Genomic DNA, 24,464 nt, shown 5'->3' with positions numbered 1-24,464 from the left:
GGGGTGTTATAGTTAGCTGGCCATTTCACTTGTACAAAACCATAGAAATTCCTCCGTTATAGTTAGTTCTGCTAACTATAACTCGCGCGCCCGCAATGCACTGCTGATGATGTCACATCATTCATGACATGGTCAGTGACATCACTCATGACATCACTGATGACATCTCAAAGGACATCACTGATGACATCATCCAGTGAATGTAGTTTAGTTTGAAATTTAAATATGTATTATATTATCTACTGGCGGTCGCCAGTAGATAGTTATAGTTAGGACCGAGTTCCCATAGGAAATCTGAAAATTCTATTTTGAATAACTTTGGCGCCGGTTGACTTATCTCCGTGAAATTTTCAAAACTAATGGGGCGATTTGCTCAGCTCCTACCCTGAAAGTCTCGGGTGATTCGTCAAGCGGGGGCTTAGAAAAAAGGGGGGTCCCAAAACGCGTTTTCCCCATGCATTTTCCCATGGGACCTTTAGTCGAAGGTAGAGCGCGAACAGCTGAACAGAATTACTTGAAATTTAGCAAAGAGGTAGTCCTCAGGTCAGGCATGTGCCTTTTGCTTAAATGGTGTAAATCCGTGCAGTAGTTCCTGAGAAAATCAAAAGTAAAATCACATATATATCTGGGCGGAGCCTAACCACACATCTCATCGTGAGATCTGATTGGCTGTCAGCACTTCAGCCAAGAAGTGTTGGCAGCCATCTTGGGACCAATATACATGATAGCACCTCATTAAAAAGCATTACAGTTAATAGAAGGTTTTAAGACTTTAGTTACATTATAACTCATTTGTTGATGGTACCATACTCATTTTAGGAATTGTGGTGTGTTCTAAGGTGATTTTACCATGTGAAAAAGCCTTCTGCTGTGATATCATGAATCATGTTTGGGAGAAAACTATTTTCTCATGCTTTTACCACAGAGGTTTGGAAGGTGATCTATAAGCTAACTGAGAGCATATTTTCTGTAAATTCACATTATCTTTCTCAGTCATGTGAGAATGAAGTCTGACATTCTCAGTAAAACATGTACATCCAACAAGGGCAGAGACTGTCAGTTGATTTCTTTGTGTTCTACTGCAGCTTCCCAGAGTGTTCTAAAGACCAACTAGAGCGCTAACAGCCCTACTTATGACAAACGTATGGCACACCTGAAGCCATCTTGGTTGGAATAAAGTGGTAATTCTTAAAACATTTAATTTAAAAAGGAACAAAATGAGGGAGTTCATTTTGCCATAAAAAGTATGATTAGTGCTGCAGAAAAAAAATTATCCTCTTCTATTTCATTAAAAAATTCTGACCTGCAGACTAAAACATGCACTTTCAATACCAGCAGCAGACTTCCCTGGTGAGCAGTAGCTTTACTACAGTGATCTAATAAGCAACTAGAGTGCTAACATTCGGAATTTATGGCAAATTTGTGACACATCTGAATGCCTTCTTGATGGAATCAAAGTAAAAAACTGAAAGTATTTCCTACTGAGGAGACTGTAGTAAATGAGGAAATTAGGAAACATCATAACAAATAAGTCTCCCGAAATGGCCACCAGAGACAAAAGAGCCCAAATGTAGCCCAAATATCACCCAGATGTAGCCCAAGTATAGCCCAATGACAGAATGTCCCAGAGTGTTCTAACGAACAACTAGAGCGCTAACAGTCTTACTTATGACAAAAGTATGGCACGCCTGAAGCCATCTTGAATGGAATACAGTGGTAACACTTAAAACATTTAATTTACAAAGGAACACAATGAGGGGATTCACTTTGCCATCGAAATTATGATTAGTGCTGCAGAAAGAAAAATTAGGGCACATTTTGACTTCTAAAATCCTCTTCTCTGTCATAAAAACATTCTGACATGCAGACTGAAACATACACTTTGAATACCAGCAGCAGACTTCCCTGGTGAGCAGTAGATTTACTACAGTGATCTAATGAGCAACTAGAGTGCTAACATTCAGAATTTATGGCAAATGTGTGACACATCTGAATGCCTTCTTGATGGAACCAAGTAAAAAACTGAAAGTATTTCCTACTGAGGAGACTGCAGTAAATGAGGAAATTAGGAAACTTCATAACAAATAAATCTCCCAAGATGGCCACCAGAGGCAAAAGAGCCTAAATGCAGCACAAATATCACCCAGATGTAGCCCACATATAGCCCAATGACAGAAGTGTGCAAAACACTTATTTTTTGTGTATTTGCAGTTTTATATAGTGCAGACTTGTCAGGTATTGGAATGCTTTACATGAGCATTGGTTACATCACACAAGATCAAATTCATTTTGGTTGTAGACATGGGGAGATTAAGTGATTTGACCACAATCACAGAATGTTGAGCTGAAGCAGAAACTCCAACCTGGTTCCCCAGTTGCAAAGTTTGCAGCTCTGGAAGTAACACCACATCCTCTCGCCAAGGTGCAACATTTAATCAAGTGGTCAACTGGATAAAAAAACATAAAGATTACAAATAATTTAAAAGTTCCTTGTCGCTATTTGAAAACTCAGAAAATATGTCCTCATTTTAGTTTTTTAGAGCACTAGCCATAATTTTGATGCAAATAAGACCCTCTCATATATGTAATTTCTAAAGGAAATACTCTAGGTATTACAGTTTTGATTACATCAAGATGACGTCAGGCGTTTCACACTTTTGTAATAAATATAGAATGTTAGCAATCTAGTTGTTCGTTGGGATACTGTTGAGAGGCAGAGGCCAGGGGCACGGACTCTGAAAATTGAAGGCAGGTAGGAGAGTGCAGAGGCAACAATTTGACCACACTGGGCAGGCAGGAAAATCAATACTCCAGTTGTTTTTCAAAATCTCCCTCTTACCAAGTTCAAAATGTTCGCAAGTATGGTACATTGAATCATGGTAGGCCGGAGGAATTGGGGTAGGGACATGGACTCGGATAACAGAGGACAGGAGGGACATGAAGAGGTGCACCAAACTGACCCTACAGGGCAGGCATCAGGGTTTGCAGTAGCACAATACACCACACAGCGCATGCGGGACGGGAGTGCAGCACAACAATCCATAGAAAGCAATAGGGAGGGGACAGGACCATGCACATGGACAACAGAGAACAGAGGGGAAAGAGGCAATGGTAGCTGGCTGACCATAATGGACAGACAGGAGAGAAAGCTGCAGCATAACAGACCATAAAGGGCAAGAGGGACGGATCAGGGGCATTAAAATGGAACAGACAAGCCAGGAAGGGGGGAATAGGGGTCTGCACATGGAAACAGAGGGCTGGGGGCAAGGTGGCAGGGCAGGAGCAGCAAGATGACCATGGAGGTCAGGCAGGATGAGCACTAGAAACAAGACACACCATGGAGAGCAACAATGAGACTATGGTGGCATACACACAGACCATGGAGGGAAGGTGGGAGGGGGTCAGGGGCAGCTAGCTGACCACACAGGGAAGGTGGGAGGGGCCATGGCAGCACAGAAGACCATGCATGGCAAGCGGGAGGGTTAGTGGCAGCACAATGGTTATGATGGGCAAGAAGGAGGGTGCAGGGGCATGCACAAAGGACCATGGAGGATAGAAGGGAGGGTCAGGACTTGGGCACAGACAAGAGAGTTCAGGGGAAGGGGCCTCACAACAGACCACGCGGGGCAGGCAGGAGGAGCAGTTGCAGCACAACAGATCAGGGAGGGCAGAATGGTGTGGCAGTAAAATGGACCATGGAGGACAGGAGGAAGGGGATAGGGGCATGGCATGTGGACAGGCACGGTGGAGGTGGCAGGGACAGGTTACAGTCATCTGACAATGCTAGGCAGATGGGAGGGGAGTGGCAGCTCAACAGAACACTCAGAGTAGATAGGAGTGGCAGGTCCATGGAACATAGTGGGCAAAAAGGATGGAGCAGGGGCATGCACAAAGACATCGGAGGGCAGGGGGAAGGAGAATAGGGGCAGCAAGCTAAGCACAGAGGCTAAGCAGGAGGTCAATGATGGGCCATAGAATTGGGCAATGGAGGGCAGGAGGAGTAGACTGGTACATCATGCTAAATGGAGGGCAGTGGCAGCACCACAGACCATGCATGGCAGGAGGGAGGAGGCTAGTCCATGGATTCAGACAACAGAGGATAGGGAGGAGGTGGATGGGGCAGCAAGCTAACTGTTCAGAGAAGGTGGGTATTAGGAACTTAATTGTTTTTAAAATGTGTGTCTGTGCGAACTACTTAAAATATGAACAAGTATGCAGCATAATCTCACTTTTATTCAGGAAGAAGAGGAAGTTTGTGACTGTGACTCCAGGCTCACTTGGCAGAAACACCCCCTGACCCTCCACCCCCATCGCAAAATGTAATGCCTGTGAAAAGGGTAGGTGGACGCAGTGTTATATAGAACATAGTCCTGAGAGCACGATTGAAAATGAAAACTAGATGTAGTATATGGTGGTTCAGTGACTAAATATCGAGGGACAAAATATAGACTATACAAAAAATCGACACTAAAATATCGAGAGACAGAATATCGACTCCCTATCTACAAACAGGTAAGTACTAAAATATCGATTCCAAAATATAGACTGTCAAAATATAGTTAGCCAAAATATAGAATTTTTTAAATGTATTAAAAAGAATATTAAATTAATTAAATATTAAAAACAATTAAATAAAACATATATAATATAATATAAAATAGCTTAAAATGTAAACATAATATAAGTAATTTAAAAAAAGTCGAGATTTTGTTGGATACTGAGAGCGTAAAAATTACTATTCCCACTCCAGTGAGTGCAACAGTAGGGAAAGCGTTGGATAGCGTAGGGGTAAAAATTACTATTCCCACTCCAGTGAGTGCAACAGTAGGGAAAACGTTGGATAGCGTAGGGGTAAAAATTACTATTCCCACTCCAGAGAGTGCAACAGTAGGGAAAGCGTTGGATAGCGTAGAGGTAAAAATTACTATTCCCACTCCAGTGAGTGCAACAGTAGGGAAAACGTTGGATAGCGTAGGGGTAAAAATTACTATTCCCACTCCAGAGAGTGCAACAGTAGGGAAAGCGTTGGATAGTGTAGGGGTAAAAATTACTATTCCCACTCCAGTGAGTGCAACAGTAGGGAAAACGTTGGATAGCGTAGGGGTAAAAATTACTTTTCCCACTCCAGAAAGTGCAACAGTAGGGAAAGCGTTGGATAGCGTAGAGGTAAAAATTACTATTCCCACTCCAGTGAGTGCAACAGTAGGGAAAACGTTGGATAGCGTAGGGGTAAAAATTACTATTCCCACTCCAGAGAGTGCAACAGTAGGGAAAGCGTTGGATAGCGTAGAGGTAAAAATTACTATTCCCACTCCAGTGAGTGCAACAGTAGGGAAAACGTTGGATAGCGTAGGGGTAAAAATTACTATTCCAACTCCAAACGGTGCAACAGTAGGGAAAGTGTTGGATAGCGTAGAGGTAAAAATAACTATTCCCACTCCAGAGAGTGCAAAAGTAGGGAAAGTAATGATTTAAATTAAATATAAAATGACATTAATTATCAATACTGATAAAAAGGTAATTAAAAATAATTACCAATTAATAACAATTAATTACCATTTAAAAATATTAATTATCAATTGCTAAAAATTTAATACCAATTAATAATAATTAATTACCAATTACAAATTAATTATCAATTATCAATACACATAAATAAAAAATTAATTATTTACTTTATTACAATTAATTTACTTCCCACCCAATTCCCCTACAAACCCACAACCCGCTCCTATTAATAACAAATACAATTAACATAATTATCAATTAATCAATTAATATATATTAATTACCAATTAATAAAAATAAATTACTAATTAATAATTAATTATCAATTAATTAATTATCAAAACATATAAATATAATTAACATTTAATTAACCATAATTAAATTACTTCCCACCCTATTCCCCTACAAACCCACAACCCACTCCTATTAATAACAAATACAATTAACATCATTATCAATTAATCAATTAATATAAATTAATTACCAATTAATAAAAAAAAATTACCAATTAATAATTAATTATCAATTAATTAATTATCAAAACATATAAATATAATTAACATTTAATTAACCATAATTAAATTACTTCCCCACCTATTCCCCTATAAACCCACAACCCGCTACGGAATTAAATTACGCAATAATTAAATTACATAACATTCATTTGTTTAAATAAATTAAACATACATTACAACAATAATACATCATTTTAACACATATACTACCATACATAACACAAAAAAAAAATCGATATTATGGTAATCTATATTTTAAAATTCGATATTATGGTATTCGATATTTTTAAGGTCTATATTTTGGTAATCTATATTTTTAAGGTCTATATTTTGGTAATCGATATTTTGTACCCCAATTTCGATATTCTGACCTATCTATATTTTGTAGAGTCGATATTCTGTCCACTCTATATTTTAACTTCGATATTCTGGGCAGTAGATATTTTGGAATCGATATTTTGGGTGTTTACCGTATGGGGTATAAACTATGTACCAAAAAGTGTGATATAAGATGAACCGGGCGTGAAATATAAAATGCAATACATTGTGCGCAATGACAGATTCATTGGAGAGCGCGAGATAGCACAGGCACTAGCGCGTGCTATGCGATATGCGCCTTGGAGTGTAATATGCACAGGGCAGTGTTGTGTAACATAACTAGTCTCTAAAGTTGTAATATAAAATATGTGCGGGGGAGTGTAACGTTGCATATGCACTGTGACAAAGATATGGATCCCAGATTGTAATATGTATTGCATAGCGCTGTGCGTTATAACATACACATCGAGGAAGGCACGTTAGCTGGGGCAATATAACCCGTGCGAAGGCAAGTGTGGCATGACATATTCACGGGGTGGTGTTACAGTGCACATGGGCTAGAGAGTGTCATAGCATACGCACTAGCTGGTGGAATACAACACAGAGGTGTAAGGCAATCGGCGGGCACTGGTGGGTGTAACACAGCATTGGGCTCAGCCAGGAGCACGCTGTGACTCTCAAGTGAGGTTTGTCTCCTTTCCAGAGAGTAAAATAAAAAGTATTACACATCCGGCGGTGGATGAGTGTTTTATTAACCGGGAGGGGGGTTTCTTGCATAGTTTGGTCGAAATTTTGTCGAATCCCCTTTGAATGGCTTGGTGTGCGTGTATATTAAATGTGCCCTTCAATAGCTACCCATGTTTGTATAAATAAACGACAAGGGTGTCTACTTGGAGAGTACCCACCGGTGGGGGCGCCGGGATTAGGCACGGTAGGGCGTCAGACACGTCGGAGCTTCACTAGCGGTGTAAATACATTCCATGTGGATTCATTCTATGCATAGTCGCCTTTTAATGAATATCACGCAAATCGTCATGGTGATAGGTACATACGGTTTGTCCAGCATGTCCTAGGTGTTTCTATAAATATATATATTTTTAAAATAATAAAAAACAAAGGCCGGCCCTGGGGGATGGGGTCCCCGGAGCCATAAGTGGCCTGAGGAGGGGGGCAACGCAGCCCCCTCCTAAAGAATTTAAATAAAAAAAAGGCCATGACCCGGGTATTGGGGTCCCCGGGAGGGCCAAATTTATTTTTTTCAACAAAAAAAATTAGGGAGCAGGCCCTGGGGGACCCCATCCCTCAGGGCCAGTAAATTAGAAAAAGAAGGGGGGCCACACAGCCCTCCTCCTTAAAAAAAATACAATAAATAAAAGACAGGCATCGCGCTGGAGGCCACGCCCCCTCCTTGCAGCACTCTGCAAACGCGCCCCCTGGCCAGTTGTAAGTTGGGGAATTAATTCCCCTTCAATACTGAGGGTCCCTGAGGGCCAACTAGCCCAACAGGTATCTCCAGTGTGCGCCAGGGATCTGCGTTGCAGACAGGTGTTCTGAGGCTACGCCCCTTTTTACACCTCTATGCAACGCAGCTCTGTGGCGCTTACTGGAGGTACCTGGTGGGCTAGTTTGACCCTAGGGACCCTTAGGATTCAAGGGGACTTAATCTCTCAACCTAGAACGGCCACAGGGCGCGTTTACACAGTGGTGAAGGAAGGCGGCGGGGCCTGAGGTGACGTGTGCAAATACGCCCCTATGGTGCGTTTTAAGTTGGGGAAATAATTCCCCTTCAATCCTGATGTCACAGCCCACTTGCCGGGAAAACCTGGAACCCTGCCAAATCGCGTTCGAGTGCGCGGGAAGGGGAAGAACTACTAATCCCATGAGCCTTGGAACACCCGCTGACGGTGGTGACGTCAGGACGCTCGCGTGTGGCGAGCTCAAAGAGGTTCCGGGGCATCGAGGGAGCGCCGCTTACTCTTTGCCGAGAGCTGCGCTGGACGTCGTGAAGACTGGTAAGGGTGCCAAGTGCACCGACCTGCGTTCGCTGTTAAGTTGTGGCTCAACTTGATTCCTGGTGGCCTTTCCTGGCGGGGACTCGGATCGTGAGTCTCCTTGTGGCAGGTCCGTAGATTCGTCCCTGGTTCCTCCCGCGGTGAATACCCGTAGTACAGCGCAAGGCTGGTATCGGGAAACCGCTGAGGAACTTCTCCTTGGGTGCTTCCTTCCCGCGTTGGTGAACTCGTGGTACGAAGTTCGTGCGGGGAAGGAAGGCACTATTCGTGACTTTGTTAGCGGGGCTCTGTGTAGCGACACACGGGGTGCTGCTGGCTTTCTTCCCTCGTTGGTGAACTCAGGGTACGAAGTTCATGCGGGGAAGGAAGGCACTATACGGAACTTGGTGTAGCGGGGCTCTATGAATTAACCTCACGGGGTACTGCTGGACTACAAAACTTTCGTTGACAGTGTCGTGGGGGTTCCGACTCTGCCGTTTCCGGCAAGGCAGAATGCGCTGTCCTGGAACCTAATTGGAACTTATCTGAGGGTGCATGACTTAATGCATAAGTGAGTCCAACTAGCCAAGGCCTGTTGTTTAATGGTGGAATTCTCCACACCTGCGGAATTATTTTGAGAGTTTTCTTTCTTTTCAGGTACGTTTCTCATTCTTAGAGAGAGGGTGGAGTCAGGAAGGGAGTTAGGCAGGGTGTTATTCATTACTGTCCTGTTTCTGTCTTCACAGGTCTCCCTCCCTGCTGTCCCCATCCTTCCCTTCCCCCGCTGGACCACTCCATGGAGTCTGTCATGCTAAATCAGACCATGGTGGTGTCGAGAGAGGGACCCCTTTAGAGCAACGTACGATCCTGAGGATTCCGGCCTCAACACCTGAGGGCCCCTGGGGGCTAACTAGCCCACCAGGTGCTTCCAGTAAGCGCCACTGAGCTGCGTTGCAGAGAGGTGGTCCAGGCCGTGCCACTTTTTGCACCTCTTTGCAACGCAGCTCTGTGGCGCATACTGGAGGTACCTAGTGGGCTAGTTGGACCCTAGGGACCCTCAGGATTCAAATTAACTTAATCTCCCAACTAAAAACGGCCACAGGGCGTGTTTACACAGTGATGAAGGGAGGGGACGGAGCCTGAGTTAACGTGTGCAAACAAGCCCTGTGGCACGTTTTAAGTTGGGGAAATAATTCCCCTTCAATCCTGAGGGCCCCTGGGGGCTAACTAGCCCACCAGGTGCTTCCAGTAAGCGCCACTGAGCTGCGTTGCAGAGAGGTGGTCCAGGCCGTGCCACTTTTTATACCTCTCTGCAACGCAGCTCTGTGGCGCATACTGGAAGTACCTAGTGGGCTAGTTGGACCCTAGGGACCCTCAGGATTCAAATGAACTTAATCTCCCAACTAAAAACGGCCACAGGGCGTGTTTACACAGTGGGGAAGTGAGGGGACGGGGCCTGAGGTGACGTGTGCAAACACGCCCTGATGTGCGTTTTAAGAGGTAGTTTTAATCCCCTGCCCTATTATATACTATGGGCTTACAGAGGAGGTCATGCTGATCACAGGGGGACCCCAACGCATAGTGTTCCCTAGTGTATGTAGGTGTTTTCACTGTATTCTGAGTGTCTTTTCACATAGAACTGGCTCTAGGACTGGTTAGTCAGACTCAGTTACCACCAGTATCCGTCTGAAAAAGTTGAGGGTACAGGATGATTTTGCAACAAGGCTTCTTTCTGGTCTTCTGTTTGTTCTTTCTGCACGTTATCCTTCTTCCTGCACTTTTCTTCGTCTTTGAGGACTTCTGTTGCTTCTTTCTGCATTTCTTTTTTATCTTTCTGTGCGTTTTTTCTTCTTTCTTCACATGTCCTATCTCTGTAGGCATAGTTAGAAATTAGCATTTAAAAAACCTTTGAAATTCACTGAAAAAAACATAGGTTTCAGGCACGTTATAGTTAGGAATTAGCATTTAAAAAACCTTAGAAATTCACTGAAAAAACCATAGGTTTCAGGGGCGTTATAGTTAGCTGGACTTTTCACTCGTACAAAACCATTGAAATTCCCCCGTTATAGTTAGTTCAGCTAACTATAACTTGCACGCCCGCAATGCACTGCTGATGACATCACATATTACATCACTCATGACATGGTCAGTGACATCACTCATGACATCACTGATGACATCTCAAATGACATCACTAATGACATCACTGATGACATCATCCTTGTGATAGAGTGGCAGACCTCCTCTTCCCCTAATATAACCTTTGATACACACATTCAAAAATAGAAACTACAATGTTCAAAACAATGGACATACCAATACCAGTTACAACAACCTATTCAGTAATTCTAAGATCCACATACACATCCACTCATTCACCAACAGTCCTATACAGTCACTCATACATGTACTCACTCATCATATGTACTCACACACCTATACATCCTGTTACACAACGCCACTCATCCATAGAGTTACTCACATGCATAGTCATTCATGCTAATAAAGAATCAAACATCCATTTACTTGCATATACAGTTATACACACACCACCACACTTACTTCTACAGAAACTTACACATACTTAGTCTTTTAAACAATCACTTATAGAAACACATACTTATTCATACAGGAACTCTTTCAATCTCTCACTCTCACATATACTCACTTATATAACCAATAGTCACATATACTAGTTTAAAACATATGTAGTTACTCATAAAGACACTATTGAGACAGTCTATCACTCACTAAAACACCCATGCACACACTCATCCACCCATACAGTCCTGCACACATGCTGTCTTCAACACACACAAACAGCGAGTCACTCATTCATGCACCTATGCACTACGTAATACCCCCCACCGAACCATACAGACACTCAGACACTCATACTGATACTCAAAAAACCAACTAATAACCTATATAGACACTCATGTAGCTACTCACCAACCCATACAGCCACTTATACACAAAGTGAGAGACTGATACAGATATTTACACATTTAAACATTACTCACTAAGCCATGTATTCACTAAGATACACTTAATCAGTCAGTAATACAATACATTTTTCAAAAACAAATCATCCATTTAGACACTTATATACCCATTTATTCTTCCATCGACCTTGAGATATACATATATAAAACATATGTAATTTTCAGAAAAACACACATTCACTGGATGATGTCATCAGTGATGTCATTTGAGATGTCATCAGTGATGTCATGAGTGATGTCACTGACCATGTCATGAGTGATGTAATATGTGATGTCATCAGCAGTGCATTGCGGGCGCGCGAGTTATAGTTAGCTGAACTAACTATAACGGGGGAATTTCAATGGTTTTGTACGAGTGAAAAGTCCAACTAACTATAACGCCCCTGAAACCTATGTTTTTTTCAGTGAATTTCGAAGGTTTTTTAAATGCTAATTCCTAACTATAATGTGCCTGAAACCTATGGTTTTTTCAGTGAATATATATATGCACAATGCGGCGCCCCCCCAGCCTAGACTGGTTTAAAGGTACTGGGGAGAGGGAGCAGATTGACTGCTGAGAGGGTTGCCTGGCAACAGTGAAATCCACCATGTTGATCCCACAGAATAAAGGGAGCAGGTGAGTCAAAAATAGCATTATTATGTGCAAGGGCGGGTCACTGTACCTTGCTCTGGATTTTGGACTGTCTTGTTCCTGATATCGGGATTCTCTGCACAGCAACCCGAGGATTGTTGGGCAGGAAAGCGGCAAGTACTATCTGGAAGAACTTTCTCTCTCCGCTTTCTATTGCCATAACCCTCAGCCAATGAGAATCCTCGGCAGGGTTTTTAACAAAAGCCCCGCGAAAATTTACGGCTTGGAGCACACAGCAGACACCCGGCATTGAGGAAGGCATCCGCCGAAACGCGTCTGCCAGGGGCTCACAGTGTGGATATCGCGAAGATTGCTATGTGTATCCTGGTGGCATTAAACCTGAGTTTGGCAACCCTAGCATGTGTCAGACCCGTTTTTAATTAAGTGGGATTGGAGGAGTATATATATATGTATGTATGTGTTTATGTATGTGTATATATGTCTATAAGTATGTAAAAACACTTAAAACACTTAAGGCCTAATTACGAGTTTGACAGTCAATAGTGCGCCTGCCATGAATAGGGTTGTGGTGAGAAAACAAAGCTGTCCCTACAGGGCCCCCTGTTGCCTCTGTGCACTGATGCATGCATGTGGGCATATATTGTGCCCCTGTATTTTTGCACCCCCTTTGCCTGCATGGACAGAAATGCACCACATTGTACATTTCTGTCTGTGCAGTAACTGGCTGCACACACTCCTATAACAGTGCCTTTGTAAGGCTCTCCTATGAGGCTTATAAAGGCATTGCCAGCACAGGACCACCCACCATGATTACAACTCGTAATCTGGTGGGTGGACTGAATACGGGTTTGTAGGTCTTGGAGTGGGGAACTGACGTGCCAGCCCGCTCCAAAACCAGCAAGTTCGTAATCAGCCCCTTAATATTTGAAACAATTATACTTACTTTTAAAAACTTTAACAACTAATATGTCTTTACCATTCATGCCTTTACAACGAAATTCATTGTAATAGCATGCGTGGTAAAGGCATATTCATTGTAAAAACATGTGAGGTAACTGCATGCGTGGTAAAAGCATGCGGGGTTCTGGCTTTGTTGTAAGGGCTGTTCACCCGTCTTCACTCTACTTCTCTTTGATAAATATTTCAGAGCATTGAAGTATGATATGTTAACTAACTTGCAAAGTCACTTTCCTAAGACACATAGCAGATGCCTTTTATTTATAAGTTCATGACACTGAGCTATGTATTTGCTTCAAAAGATTTTCAGAAAATGGTAAACTTTATCACCCTTCTTTACTGCCAAATTCTTTCTACTTTCATGAAGTCATATATTTGTGCATTCTGGCTAGCTTTCTCACTCCAAATGTTGTCCAACATTTGCAAGGTACGCTGTTCAAAATTCCAAAAAGATGCAGCAATTGTTTGTGTCTTTTTAACAGGCTTCGACAAAATTTAAATTATGTTAACTTCGAGTAATTTTGCTTTGCTCTTGTTGCTCACAATTCATGAAAAGTTCCAATATGCCACTCCTTGTATTAACACATCATTTGTTGTACAAATTCACCACAAAATTACTGCAAAAGCGAGAAACAGCAGAACGTGTGGGACTGTTGCTGAAAATTCTTTTTTCTGATTTATCTTAGCAAAATAGAGGTCTCCATTCACAAACTGACACAAGGATGCATTTTGCACAAAAATATAGTGCTAAATGATGAATTTGCATTTCATATAAGCATTCATATTTTTCCTTAAATTTTGTGTAATTACGCAGAAATAAATGACAGGAATTTCAAAAACACCCGCTTTTTAACTTGGCATGCAGAAAATATGGATTCCACTAACTTAGATTGGTGAGCAAATGCTGGGAAAGCCTTCACTCTCACAAAGAGTGGACAATTTTGCAAAAACGAAAGTTAGTGATTGACCCTTTGTTATAGTCTATTAAAGATATGCTTTTCAAACATGCTTAACTCACTGCACTTTGCCTTGTCATAAATGCCAATTTATTTACCTCCTCAAAACAGACCTGTCAATGTATTTGGTCAAAAGAGGAAGATATGTGCACAGTTTTGAAAACACCTTTGGCAGGTGGACATGTATTAGAGAGTTGTTCCCAGGGTGGAAGTGAGAAAATTGGTTAATTGAAAATGTTAACTCATTAGTCAAAAGTGGAAATGAGTTCTTCACTAGCAGTATGTTCGTTAATGTGATAATGAATGTCTCCATCAGTAGCCAAACTCTGATACCGGATTTCTCGTGACTAGTTCGTGCTATATATTTTTTTTTTTAAAAAGTCTATGTTCACTGAATTACTGACTGCTTTCAATAAACTACCTATGCACCACACCCTGTATTAATTTCTTCCAGCTGGTTATTTTAGATATCCATGGAAGAATTCAAGCTGAAAGTTTTGCTTTCATCCCCAGACTTTCCCATTTCGAGCACAGCACTATGTGTTTCCTACAGTGCTTAATTTGAGCCGGTGGTCGTCACTGGGGCTCGTCGGCACACAATTTTGGAGCTGGCACTTATTTTTCCTCATCAGACATTGACAGAGAACCTCTAGTTGGTAGTGTGAAAATATTTCATCAGCCCAAGTCATGAGTATTTAATGGAAACAATGTCAGCAAATTCCTTGAGGTCCTAATATAGTAGCTAAAATACACCCTCGAAACTGAGGATGACAAGTAGTTTGTATTGGGCAGTTGTAGTTTAAACTTTTTACTTTGGTAGAGGAGTGTTTACTTTGGTAGACAGCAGTTATTGATACTTAGGCACTTGTTTGTGATCCATAGAGGTGGGTATAGTCATTGAGGGGGTTTAGGTGGGTTGTGAAGCTGAAGATCAGAACTTTTCCTAAGGAGCTCCTGCCACTTACCAGAAATCTTGGACTGAATTTTCAGAAAAATCATCAGAAAAACTGAAAGCACTTCTGGGTCTCTTCTGACAAAAAAATTCAAGTTTGTCACTCAACTATCATAGAAAGAACCAATATGTGGTTTTAGTAGACCTCTAAAAGAACCGAGAAGGAGTTGAGGGGATTCGATAGAATGTTGCTGATCACCCGGGTTTTTCATTTTTCATGCTTGTCGGAGGAGGGTGGCCAACACACTACTTGTTATCAAGAACTGACACTAACATCGTGCTTTCATTGTCATCTGTGGTCATGAACATGACCAATGTTTTTGTTATCACTGTGCATATCAATGTAGATACAAGATCCTTGATGGATGTAGTTGTTCTATTCACATAGCACCATGTGAGATTTCTCTTCCTGTCATTGAGACCAGCGAGAGGGCAGGCGATCCTAGTCGAGGCCATTATGAAGGATGAACAGAAACAGCTCTGCAATCGACCCGCAGTAGTTAAAGTGCATACTGTGTGATCCGTTAGTTCCCAATGCACATACATCTGTTTCCGACCCTTCAGGCCAGGGTGGCAAAGTGATCAATATGATCACTGGGGAAGACATTGATCACTTTGGCTCATTCTATTTCAAGATATTGGAGTTCAGTATTGTGTCTACACACTAAAGAAGCATACATACTTTTTACTCATGGAGGACTTTTAGAAAAGGAATGCTCTTAATTTGCAAGTGTGTGCAACTGCCGTTTTTCTTTTTTTGCACCTGTCTTTCTTCAGCCAGCAAACAACATCTGTTGGCAACTACCTGAAATAGAGAGTTTTCCCCAATTTAGTTATTGGAGAATTAGATATTTAGCGCCATGTATTATAGAGTCTACAAGTTTGATAGCTGGATCCTGATATTATCTATATTTATTTAAATTTTTGCAATGAATATACTCTGCATCTACTAGCTATACACTATACTGAGGTAATCTCTCTTAGAAGCAATGTTTTTCTCCTACAGCTAGGCTTAATATATGGTTCCATACCTGCCAAAAAAAGATTCCATGCATTCTTCTATTGTGCCTTTCTTTTACCATGTTTAACTTCTGTTTCCTGTAGAGCTTCACTAAAGCATTTCCTCAGAAGGCTTCCTGTTAGCTTGGTATGGTTCCTGCTATACAGAGTTCCGCTGCAATGCTGACGGGGAGCAAGTTACTTATGGGATCGTGTGAGCCATCAACACAGGGTGTATCACGCTCGTGGTAATGACCGCATTGTAAAGCCATGCGTGGTAAAGGCTTGCGTGGTTCCGTCATACATTTGTGAAGAAACCTCATTGATGAATTGCTGCCATAACTTTATAGCCAGTATAGGAGAAAGTTACAATATCGGGTATTATTAGTCATCTGAAAGTCCAGGAATATATGAGGTGCTGATTCCTATCAATTCTTGTGTCCCTAACTGTTTGTTCTTATTGTTGGGAAGGATTTGGTTTCTGCCTGAAGCTTGCTTGATTCAAATATTTTTAAAGAGATAATGATTCATATATATACATATGAGAATTAATGTACAGTCATCATCTTACAAACATCTATGAAATGTATTGCTGCCTGGCTGTAAGGGGATGGTTTTACAATTGAACCTTGGCTTCATTGCTAGTGCAATTTTCTATAGACCGTTGATACCCCCCCATTGTAATAGTCCATAAATTGAATCGCATAACTACTTCAGATTTGCGTTTTTTTCCTGAAACAACAAATAAAGAAATAAACAGAGCGAACAAAACTTCTATCACTATTTGACAGCTTCTGGTGGAGTGGGCAAGTCACCTTAGGTTACAGCAGTGTGACTTTCTTCAGTGTTAAGGGAAGATTATGGCGTAGTGGAGTATCCCGTATGTCTGACTCCTGTACATAGTGGTGTGTACATCTGTGCAGGGAAATCGGGGGCCCGTGCAAGAAGATGTACTCTTAGGACGGACTGGCAATGAGGACCCAGCCCATCTGTGGGGCCGTCTTGGATCAATGCAAGGGTGTACATGCATCGCTGGGTTGCTGCCCCCGCTCGAGTAGAATCTCTGTGCCATTACCCCTGCAGGCCCAACAGGGCGAGGGAGCACGGGGTGCAGGAGAGGCGGGTTCCTATCAGAGAGCCATGGTGTGAGGGTGGCCCAGTATCCTCCCCCGAGGAGGCAGCGCTGGTCCCGTCTTTCCCCCTTGATGAGGTCCAGCAGAATATTCCATGTCTCCAAGTCCCTGTCCGCATTCTCATTCATGTGAACCTGTCTAGGACTATGCTCCTCCGCTACTCCGCACTCCCGCAGGTCCGCCCTTCATTTCTCCGGGGGGGCGTGTCCATCTTCCAATAAATATCTATGCAGCGTTTTGCTAATACCAGCCCAAGCATAGCAAACTTATATTGCATGTGAGCTGTGGGCTTGGGTGTCAGGAGCACTCCCAATAGGCATCGCCTGATTGAGGCATCAATTGAGAGCTTTGTTGCTCTTCACAGGGTGTCCAGCACTATGCTCCAGTAAGAGCCGAGTCTGGGGCAGTCCCAGGTCACAAGTGGGCTCGGGAGAAGCCGCATCTGGAGCACATAGGTGCGTGTGTTGGGTCAAACCTAGCTAAACATGCGGATGTTAGGTAAGTGCGAAGCAGATAATTGAACTGCGTAAGCTTGAACAGAGCGTTACTCGATATGTCATGAACCAGCGTCAGAGCGTGTTTCCACTCTCCGTCTGTTAATGGTGTGGGCAGGTCTTCCTCCCACCTCTTCCTCGTTGGCGCCATGTCTATCTTGCAGTCTGCTTTTAGGGCCTTGTGCAGCAGGGACGAAACTTGGGTCACAAATCGTACACAACTTGTTCGATTTATCTGGCTCCATTTGGAACATAGTCCAGATTTCCAAAAAAATGCGGGTAAATATATATATATATTGAGTTCCAATTCCTTCAATTGGGATTGGGCGCCAACACCAAGGAAACGACTTGTTTGCAATTTGCTGTTCTCTTGCACTTTATTTAATCCGCTGTAAAGCGTTTCGGCATTATAGCATTATATATATATATACAGAGAAACCCATTGGACTTTGTTGCCCGTTCCCTGTAAAATAGTCAAAGATAATTAACTGTTCTCCAAGCCCTTTTCAGAGCAACACCTTTCTCATTAAGGTTTTCCAACTAATGTTTAATTTGTAAAAGAATAAGTGCCAGGGGCACTCACTGGTTGGATACTAAAAAACAAAGGGGCAGATTTACAAGCCCCTTGCGCCTCATTTACGCCGCTGATGCGTCACTTTTGTGACACAGCGGCGGCGCAAATCCTGAGTGATGGTGCGGGGTACTTACAACGTGACGCATCTGGGAGATGCGTCACGTTGTAAAGCCCTGTGCCACATGTAGGCGTTCCTGCGCAGGGGGGGGCGTTCCGGGGCAGGAACGCCTCCTAAAAGTGGCTGAGTGAAATCTACAAGATTTCACTCAGTCACTTTTAAGCCCATGCTGCGTCAAAACCCTGCGCCTGCCTGAAGCAGGCGTAAGGATTGACACAGCATTAACAAGATAGGGCCCCCCAGAGGATTGCTGGAGCTGCGTCGCGCTTGTGACGCAACTCCAGCAATGCGCCACTTTTACGGCACAGATGCGTCACGCATCTGTGCTGTTTTTGCCCCATGGTGCGCCGCATTGTAAATGCCGCGCATCCATGGTGACGGAGCTGTGGCACACAATAACTGGCGCATCCCTGCTGATATGCAGGGATGCGTCAGTTATTGTAAATATGCCCCAAAGTTTTATATTCTTCATTCTGACTCATGTCTCTTTAATCTATGACAAGTGTTCCCTGCTTCCTAATCTTACTCTTGCAGGTTCTTTTTCATCCCTGCTTTCACTTTTTGTCACGATTCTTCCGACGCTCTTTTCCTCTTTCTATCTTCTTTTGTGTTTTTGTCTGCTTTGCTCTAGATCAATGTATGATGTGGTAAAATAAGTGTTGGTCCCTGTAAATGAGTGCTGGTGAGCCCCACCTGCAACCACAAGCTCACATTAAACATTGCTCCCAGCTGTTTGACAGGCCATATATTCTGAGCATGTTTTTTGTGACATACATATTCACACTGAGATTTGTGCTTGGGCATCAATGGTGTTCGGCATGTGGCTATTGTTGTTGATCTCCTTCCTATGGGGTTGCTCAGCATTTTCTCAAAAATGTCTTCTGGTATTTTAAATTTTTGAAAAGTATTACATTGTAACTTTCAGGAAAAGGGTCTTGGAATACTAAATTAAAGGGTACTACTTTAGTTAACATGGACTAGCCAGACCATACCAAAACACTTGCTGCATAGCATTGCCGTATTAATGTACCTAGAGCCATTGAGCTACACTGGTTGGTATTTTTTCTGTAACATTTAGGATCACACCGCTGTGTTTATTAACATGTGGGCCCCAATATACGTTTTTTAACCCCATGCAAACCCGTTTGAACAGGAATCAGAATTCTGAATTGACTGATAAAGTCTGCACCCTTTGTTACATTCAGGCAATTCAAACCATATAGAATTGAACAGGGGTGAAGAGCACAGTATTTACAGTGACAGATGTGGTGCAATAAGCATCAAAATCAGCATGCATGTTATTCCACAAACAGTCGGACTAAGAAAATCTTTTCAAGCCCACTACATCCTGAAAGCTAGGAGCCACATTTGATCAATTGGAATAAGTAGCACCTACCTCTCTGAGGCACTCATGAGCAGACACATATTGTTAACAGTCAAGGCCTATATTAATGTAGTAATTGCAATCTTAAGGTAGTCACCCTGCCCAGGGGAATTCCAGGATTTCGCAGTGTAAACAGCGTGTCCCCTTGCTCGGGCAGGCCTCCGGTAGGATGTGGTTTGAGAACTTCCCACCTGCTTTGAGCATGCGTTAAATAAAAGGACTATGACAGCACTCATTAATAATGGGAAATTGAACCATTTTCCTATGTGCTGACCATAGTGAAAGCTAGGTTGTTTCAAAGGGGCATATAAAAGTATTTGTTCAGACCTTACATTTAGAATTCAATGATGAAACCTGGAATGTCAGCACAAACACAATGTTGGAATGAAGCACATATTAAATGGTCACATGCTCAATAAATTAACTTCCTAGTTTATGCTTCCACTGCATTGACAAATAAGCTATCAATATATATATTTTTTTAAATTAAGAAAGAACTAGAGACATTACTTTAAAATATGTAATTTTTCAAGTGTTCTAAAATGTTCTACTGCATACCATTTCAATTTACATTTTTGGATAAGACATTACATCTACCATGCTTCTACTATACCATGCATTTTCTTGAAGACTTCCTTCATCTTTTCCAGGGAACGCGCAATTTGTTGCAGAGCTTCTATCAGAGATTCATCATTGTTTTGCAAAATTGCATTCACAGCTTGCGCAACCCCCTAGAGAATAACAGACGAGATTACAGCATAACCTACCAATGATCTAAAACATACGTAGCCCAATTAATCACTAGATCCCATACACAAGCTGCTATGTGTATCCTATTATCCAACATAAACTTTTAGGCAATTCTGCATTATCTTTCACAAACAACTATCATTAGATTTACAGCATGACTAAATGATTAGGCACACACGTCTCCTAGCAATATGCATAATCCGCATTTTAGGTGGTCCTTTAGGGTTTTAAAAAAGAATGAGAATGACATTGTACCAGCTCTCACAGACAAGAGGTAGGACACTTCGGCATTAGCTGACATCAGGTAGTCAGGAGATGTTTCTGCCTAGGGCGAAGGAAGGTAGAAACATGGAGTTGCCTGCGTGATGTAAGATATAAGATAAATGTTTTGACCACACATGTGTACATGTGTTTTTGTATATTTTGTATTTATGTCTTGATGAGTAACATCATGATTTCAATTATCTAATACAAATACATTATGTAGGAAAAAGGCCCATTTCCGGCCTACACTGAAATATTTCATAATTATAGGAAACAGTAGGAAAAAAGTACAAGGGAAACAGAGATTAAGGGGCTGAAAATCTTGCAGTATTACATTTGAAGTTCCAGGAAGTCATCCTAAACATTCTTAAACGTATTCACACACCCCTCAGGTTACTAAATGTTTACGATGTGTGCCAAGTCAACCATACTTTGAATACAAATTTGAACATTAAATATAGGCTTCCCTTTCCAGTTGCACAACTTAAGTCTGTTACCCTTCATTGAAACTAATGATCCATATTTCTGTCTGGGTTTAAATACCTAATGTTAGAGATGCAGTTAAAAAGAATCCTCTTCAAATTGTTTCAGAGGCCCCAGTTATAAAACAAGACTAGAAAATATGCAATCTATAAACATTTACCACGATTTCAAGACACAAGGTAAAGTGTAACAGCATGCTCTATCCTGCATCCCCACCAAACATCAGACTCTTGCCAACCTAATCTTGTTAATTTCATTGCTCATCAAAATTGTTTCTGCTCTTTAAACCATTAACTTAAGGTCAGGTCCAGCTTTATGTAATTCCGTACTATAGCTGCTTAAGGGGTGTGATTCAACAATATCACGGATTGCATTATTTTACAAAAGCAATATTATTGACTGCAGAATATCACTGTAGGATTATTGAGACAATGAATGCCATAAAAATATTCAGAGCTCCCTAAATGTTGTGTTAGATAATCAAAACACTTTTTACATTTTGATGAAAGGGAAAACAATGTAGCATTATTGAGAGAATAAATGCAAACAAAAATGTCAGTGCTTCCTAAATGCTGTGTTAGGCAATCCCGCAAAATAAGATACAATTTAAAAATATAAACAATAGAAAAATCCTTCTGTCTTTAGTTTATGGTCAAAACAACAAAACCAAAATGTGTTTTTAAAGTATGCAAAAATAGGCCTATATAAAGAATTTGGTTTCCTTTGCTTAGAAAAGTGCCACCAGGCATTTGTACTCCGACAATAATTTAGCCCAGTGGTGATACCATTATCAGACATGCCTAATTAGGTCGATATTTTAATCAGTGGACTTGAGACCTTGATTTATTAATCATAGTTTGTTTCAGAAAAACGGTTTGATCATAAATGCATTTAACTCTTACCACAGTGCAACTTGTCAGAAAATTATTGAAAAAAACAGTTCAATTTAGAAATATATTAATATGCTTCGTTGTGGACCAATGCTAGTGTTAAAATACTAATAGGTTGCTTAATTCGAAAAGATCACAATTATCTGGAATTAACTTATTTGAATGCGTATGGTCCAGTGTAAGAAGGATTCCTTTAGATGAGCTAAAAAGAGATTATAATTTAACAGATTTAGAAACTGTTAAATTTCTAATTTAAGGACAAAACCTCCCTCACTAAAATCCATAAATGTTAAATGTGTAGTCAGACATAAATTGCAATAAAAAGATCTAATTTACCAAGAGCTGTTGCATGCTAGTTTCTAGATTGTGTCTGTAGATAGAAAGTCCTCTTTAAACTGGAAATAATTTCTAGACAGTGGTGTGTGTACACAGTCTAAGACAAAGCTCTTCGGTGTTATTGAATTCTATTCTGTTTCTACAAGTAAAGCCTCCAACAACACCTGGAGTGAGGCCTATTGTGGTGTGCTTGAGTACAGGGACTCTATGTCCTAAGTGACAAACAAATTTGTGTCTGGATAAAACGTGAGGTCCTGCAGCATGACAGGAATATCTTTGGTGTCTTTCACGTATGAAGGCATTTTGCTTTCCAGGGATCTCAAAAAATGGTCCTTGAAGTTTGACAATAGTTGCAAACCTAGAAAGTAGCTAGCATACCCTTTTGTTTCCTATTTCGCCCAGTTGCCCTTTTTTGTAAATAATGAATAAAGGATACACAGAAATTTGGAACAAATAATGATGACTGTACGCTCCTTCATAGAGCTGTATGTGACATGTTCCATCTCGAAAGACAGGGGTGAAATAGGCCTGAGACAGCAATTTCTGCGCTTTCATGCACATAGATGTGGCAAGTACTACTGTCGAAGATACAGGGCTAAAGGGAACTTTAATACAAGGTGCCGTTTTGATTTCCAAGACCTGTGATTTCAAAAGGAACCGTTTTTTATCTGTAGTGAGACATACACTGACTTAAAAATCACGAAAACCACTAACAATCTCAGAAGAACAGAGGACTCCAAATATATTAATGACTATAATGCTGTGATTCTTAAAATGTGAAATGCTTATAGGGACATACAGTTTGTGACAGACAAATCCATTGCTATTGCTCGATGTGTGACTTCCTACGTAACAAAATCTGAGAAAATGGAGATGAGAAAGACATATGTTGAACTTTGTTTAACAGGAGTGACTTCTCAATTTTTCCAAGGAAGCCACATAGTAGTTACACATAGAAAGGTTCACAGGGCCATAAGCTAGATTCTAGTGACCAGCGTAATGCCCCAAAGATTTAAGAAGAGTTTATTAGAGCTAGTGTGGAGTGAAAAATAAAACAAGCATTTGCAATGCAATCGGTCTCGCCTTTAGGACCTTATAAGTATTTAGCCATGCAGCATGTTATGCTGGGTGCTGTAATAGCCACTGTTGTTTAACATGGAGACTTCTACACTAATAGGCACATTACTATAATATACAAGGTTTATGATAATATTTACAAAACAGTTGCCGCCGCTCTCTTAGAGCTGAAGCGACCTAGTTAAACACATCACCACTTAAGGCCCTTAATTTCAAATTTATGCTATTAGCCGACATTTGTATCAAGTTAGTTTCAAATGCCGTAGTGCTTGAGTGATTTTTCTTTGCACACAACACTAAAACAATTAAACCAAAAAGTGGGGCTTTTGTTTTTGGTTTTTAGCCAACAAACAGGCTTTCAGCCAAGTCCAACATAACAGGATGGCACAGACTTAATGTTTTACAAAACATGACTTTTCTGGGTTGTGTGCCAAATAATTATGAAAATGTTGCTGCAGAGGATTCTGTTTCAAAGCTTTTGATATGTAAGAAATCTTAGCATACAAAGTTTAAACAAACATGGTACAATATAGGCCTGCTTGAAACAATCAAGACAGAAGCCACTGTGGCCAGTTACCAGGCTGCGCTGCAGGTACAAGCCGGGGCTGTAAGGGGCTTGTAATTAAGCCCGCTAGTTTTTCTGCACAATATTGACCCTTTTCTGGGGAAGCGGAGTGGACTCTGCAGCATAAAAACGCCACTGTCTGTTTTATTTAACTCTTGAACTGGACGACTGAAAAGTAAATTGCATGACACGGACCCGACAAAAGATATTTAAAAACCAATACAACATGTTGTATTATCTCTTTTCAACAGCCCACTATTTGAAATGTGTGTCCTGTGTCATGATCTAATCCCATAACTCAAAAATATCTTTTGGTTTGTGGACTTAGCAAGCACCAAACAAAATGTGCATACACTTTAAAGTGGACACTGTGTCCCATGGTAAAAAACAAGGCACACAGGGCATTAATGGAGGAGGGATGGTGGAGGGAGGGGGAACAAGGGCGCCCGCAGATGTATTTAAATAACTTGGCCCCTGCTTCGCGCATCATCCACAAACAAATGCAGATATTGCGAGGCACATATAAAGAAAGCGGCGCGCTAACCGCAAAACTGAAAGCAGAATAGTGTCCACAGATGCATTTAATTACAAAAAACAACCTCT

At 41.4% G+C, this 24,464-nt stretch overlaps 1 protein-coding gene across 1 annotated transcript in view; it reads right to left on the bottom strand.

Moving 5' to 3' along the window:
• The window catches only part of LOC146785048 (indoleamine 2,3-dioxygenase 2-like), a 277,794-nt gene that overhangs the window by 30,305 nt on the left and 223,025 nt on the right, over positions 1 to 24,464 (bottom strand). Inside the window, exon 7 of the mRNA XM_085633495.1 lies at positions 20,110 to 20,227. Coding sequence (XP_085489621.1) covers positions 20,110 to 20,227 — 118 coding nt within the window. The remainder of the gene's footprint in view (positions 1 to 20,109; positions 20,228 to 24,464) is intronic.

This window comes from Triturus cristatus, chromosome 11, assembly GCF_964204655.1.
Source record: "Triturus cristatus chromosome 11, aTriCri1.1, whole genome shotgun sequence".
NCBI lineage: Eukaryota > Metazoa > Chordata > Amphibia > Caudata > Salamandridae > Triturus > Triturus cristatus.
The sequence above is the reverse complement of the archived record's forward strand: the minus strand, read 5'-3'. Positions and strand labels throughout refer to the sequence as shown.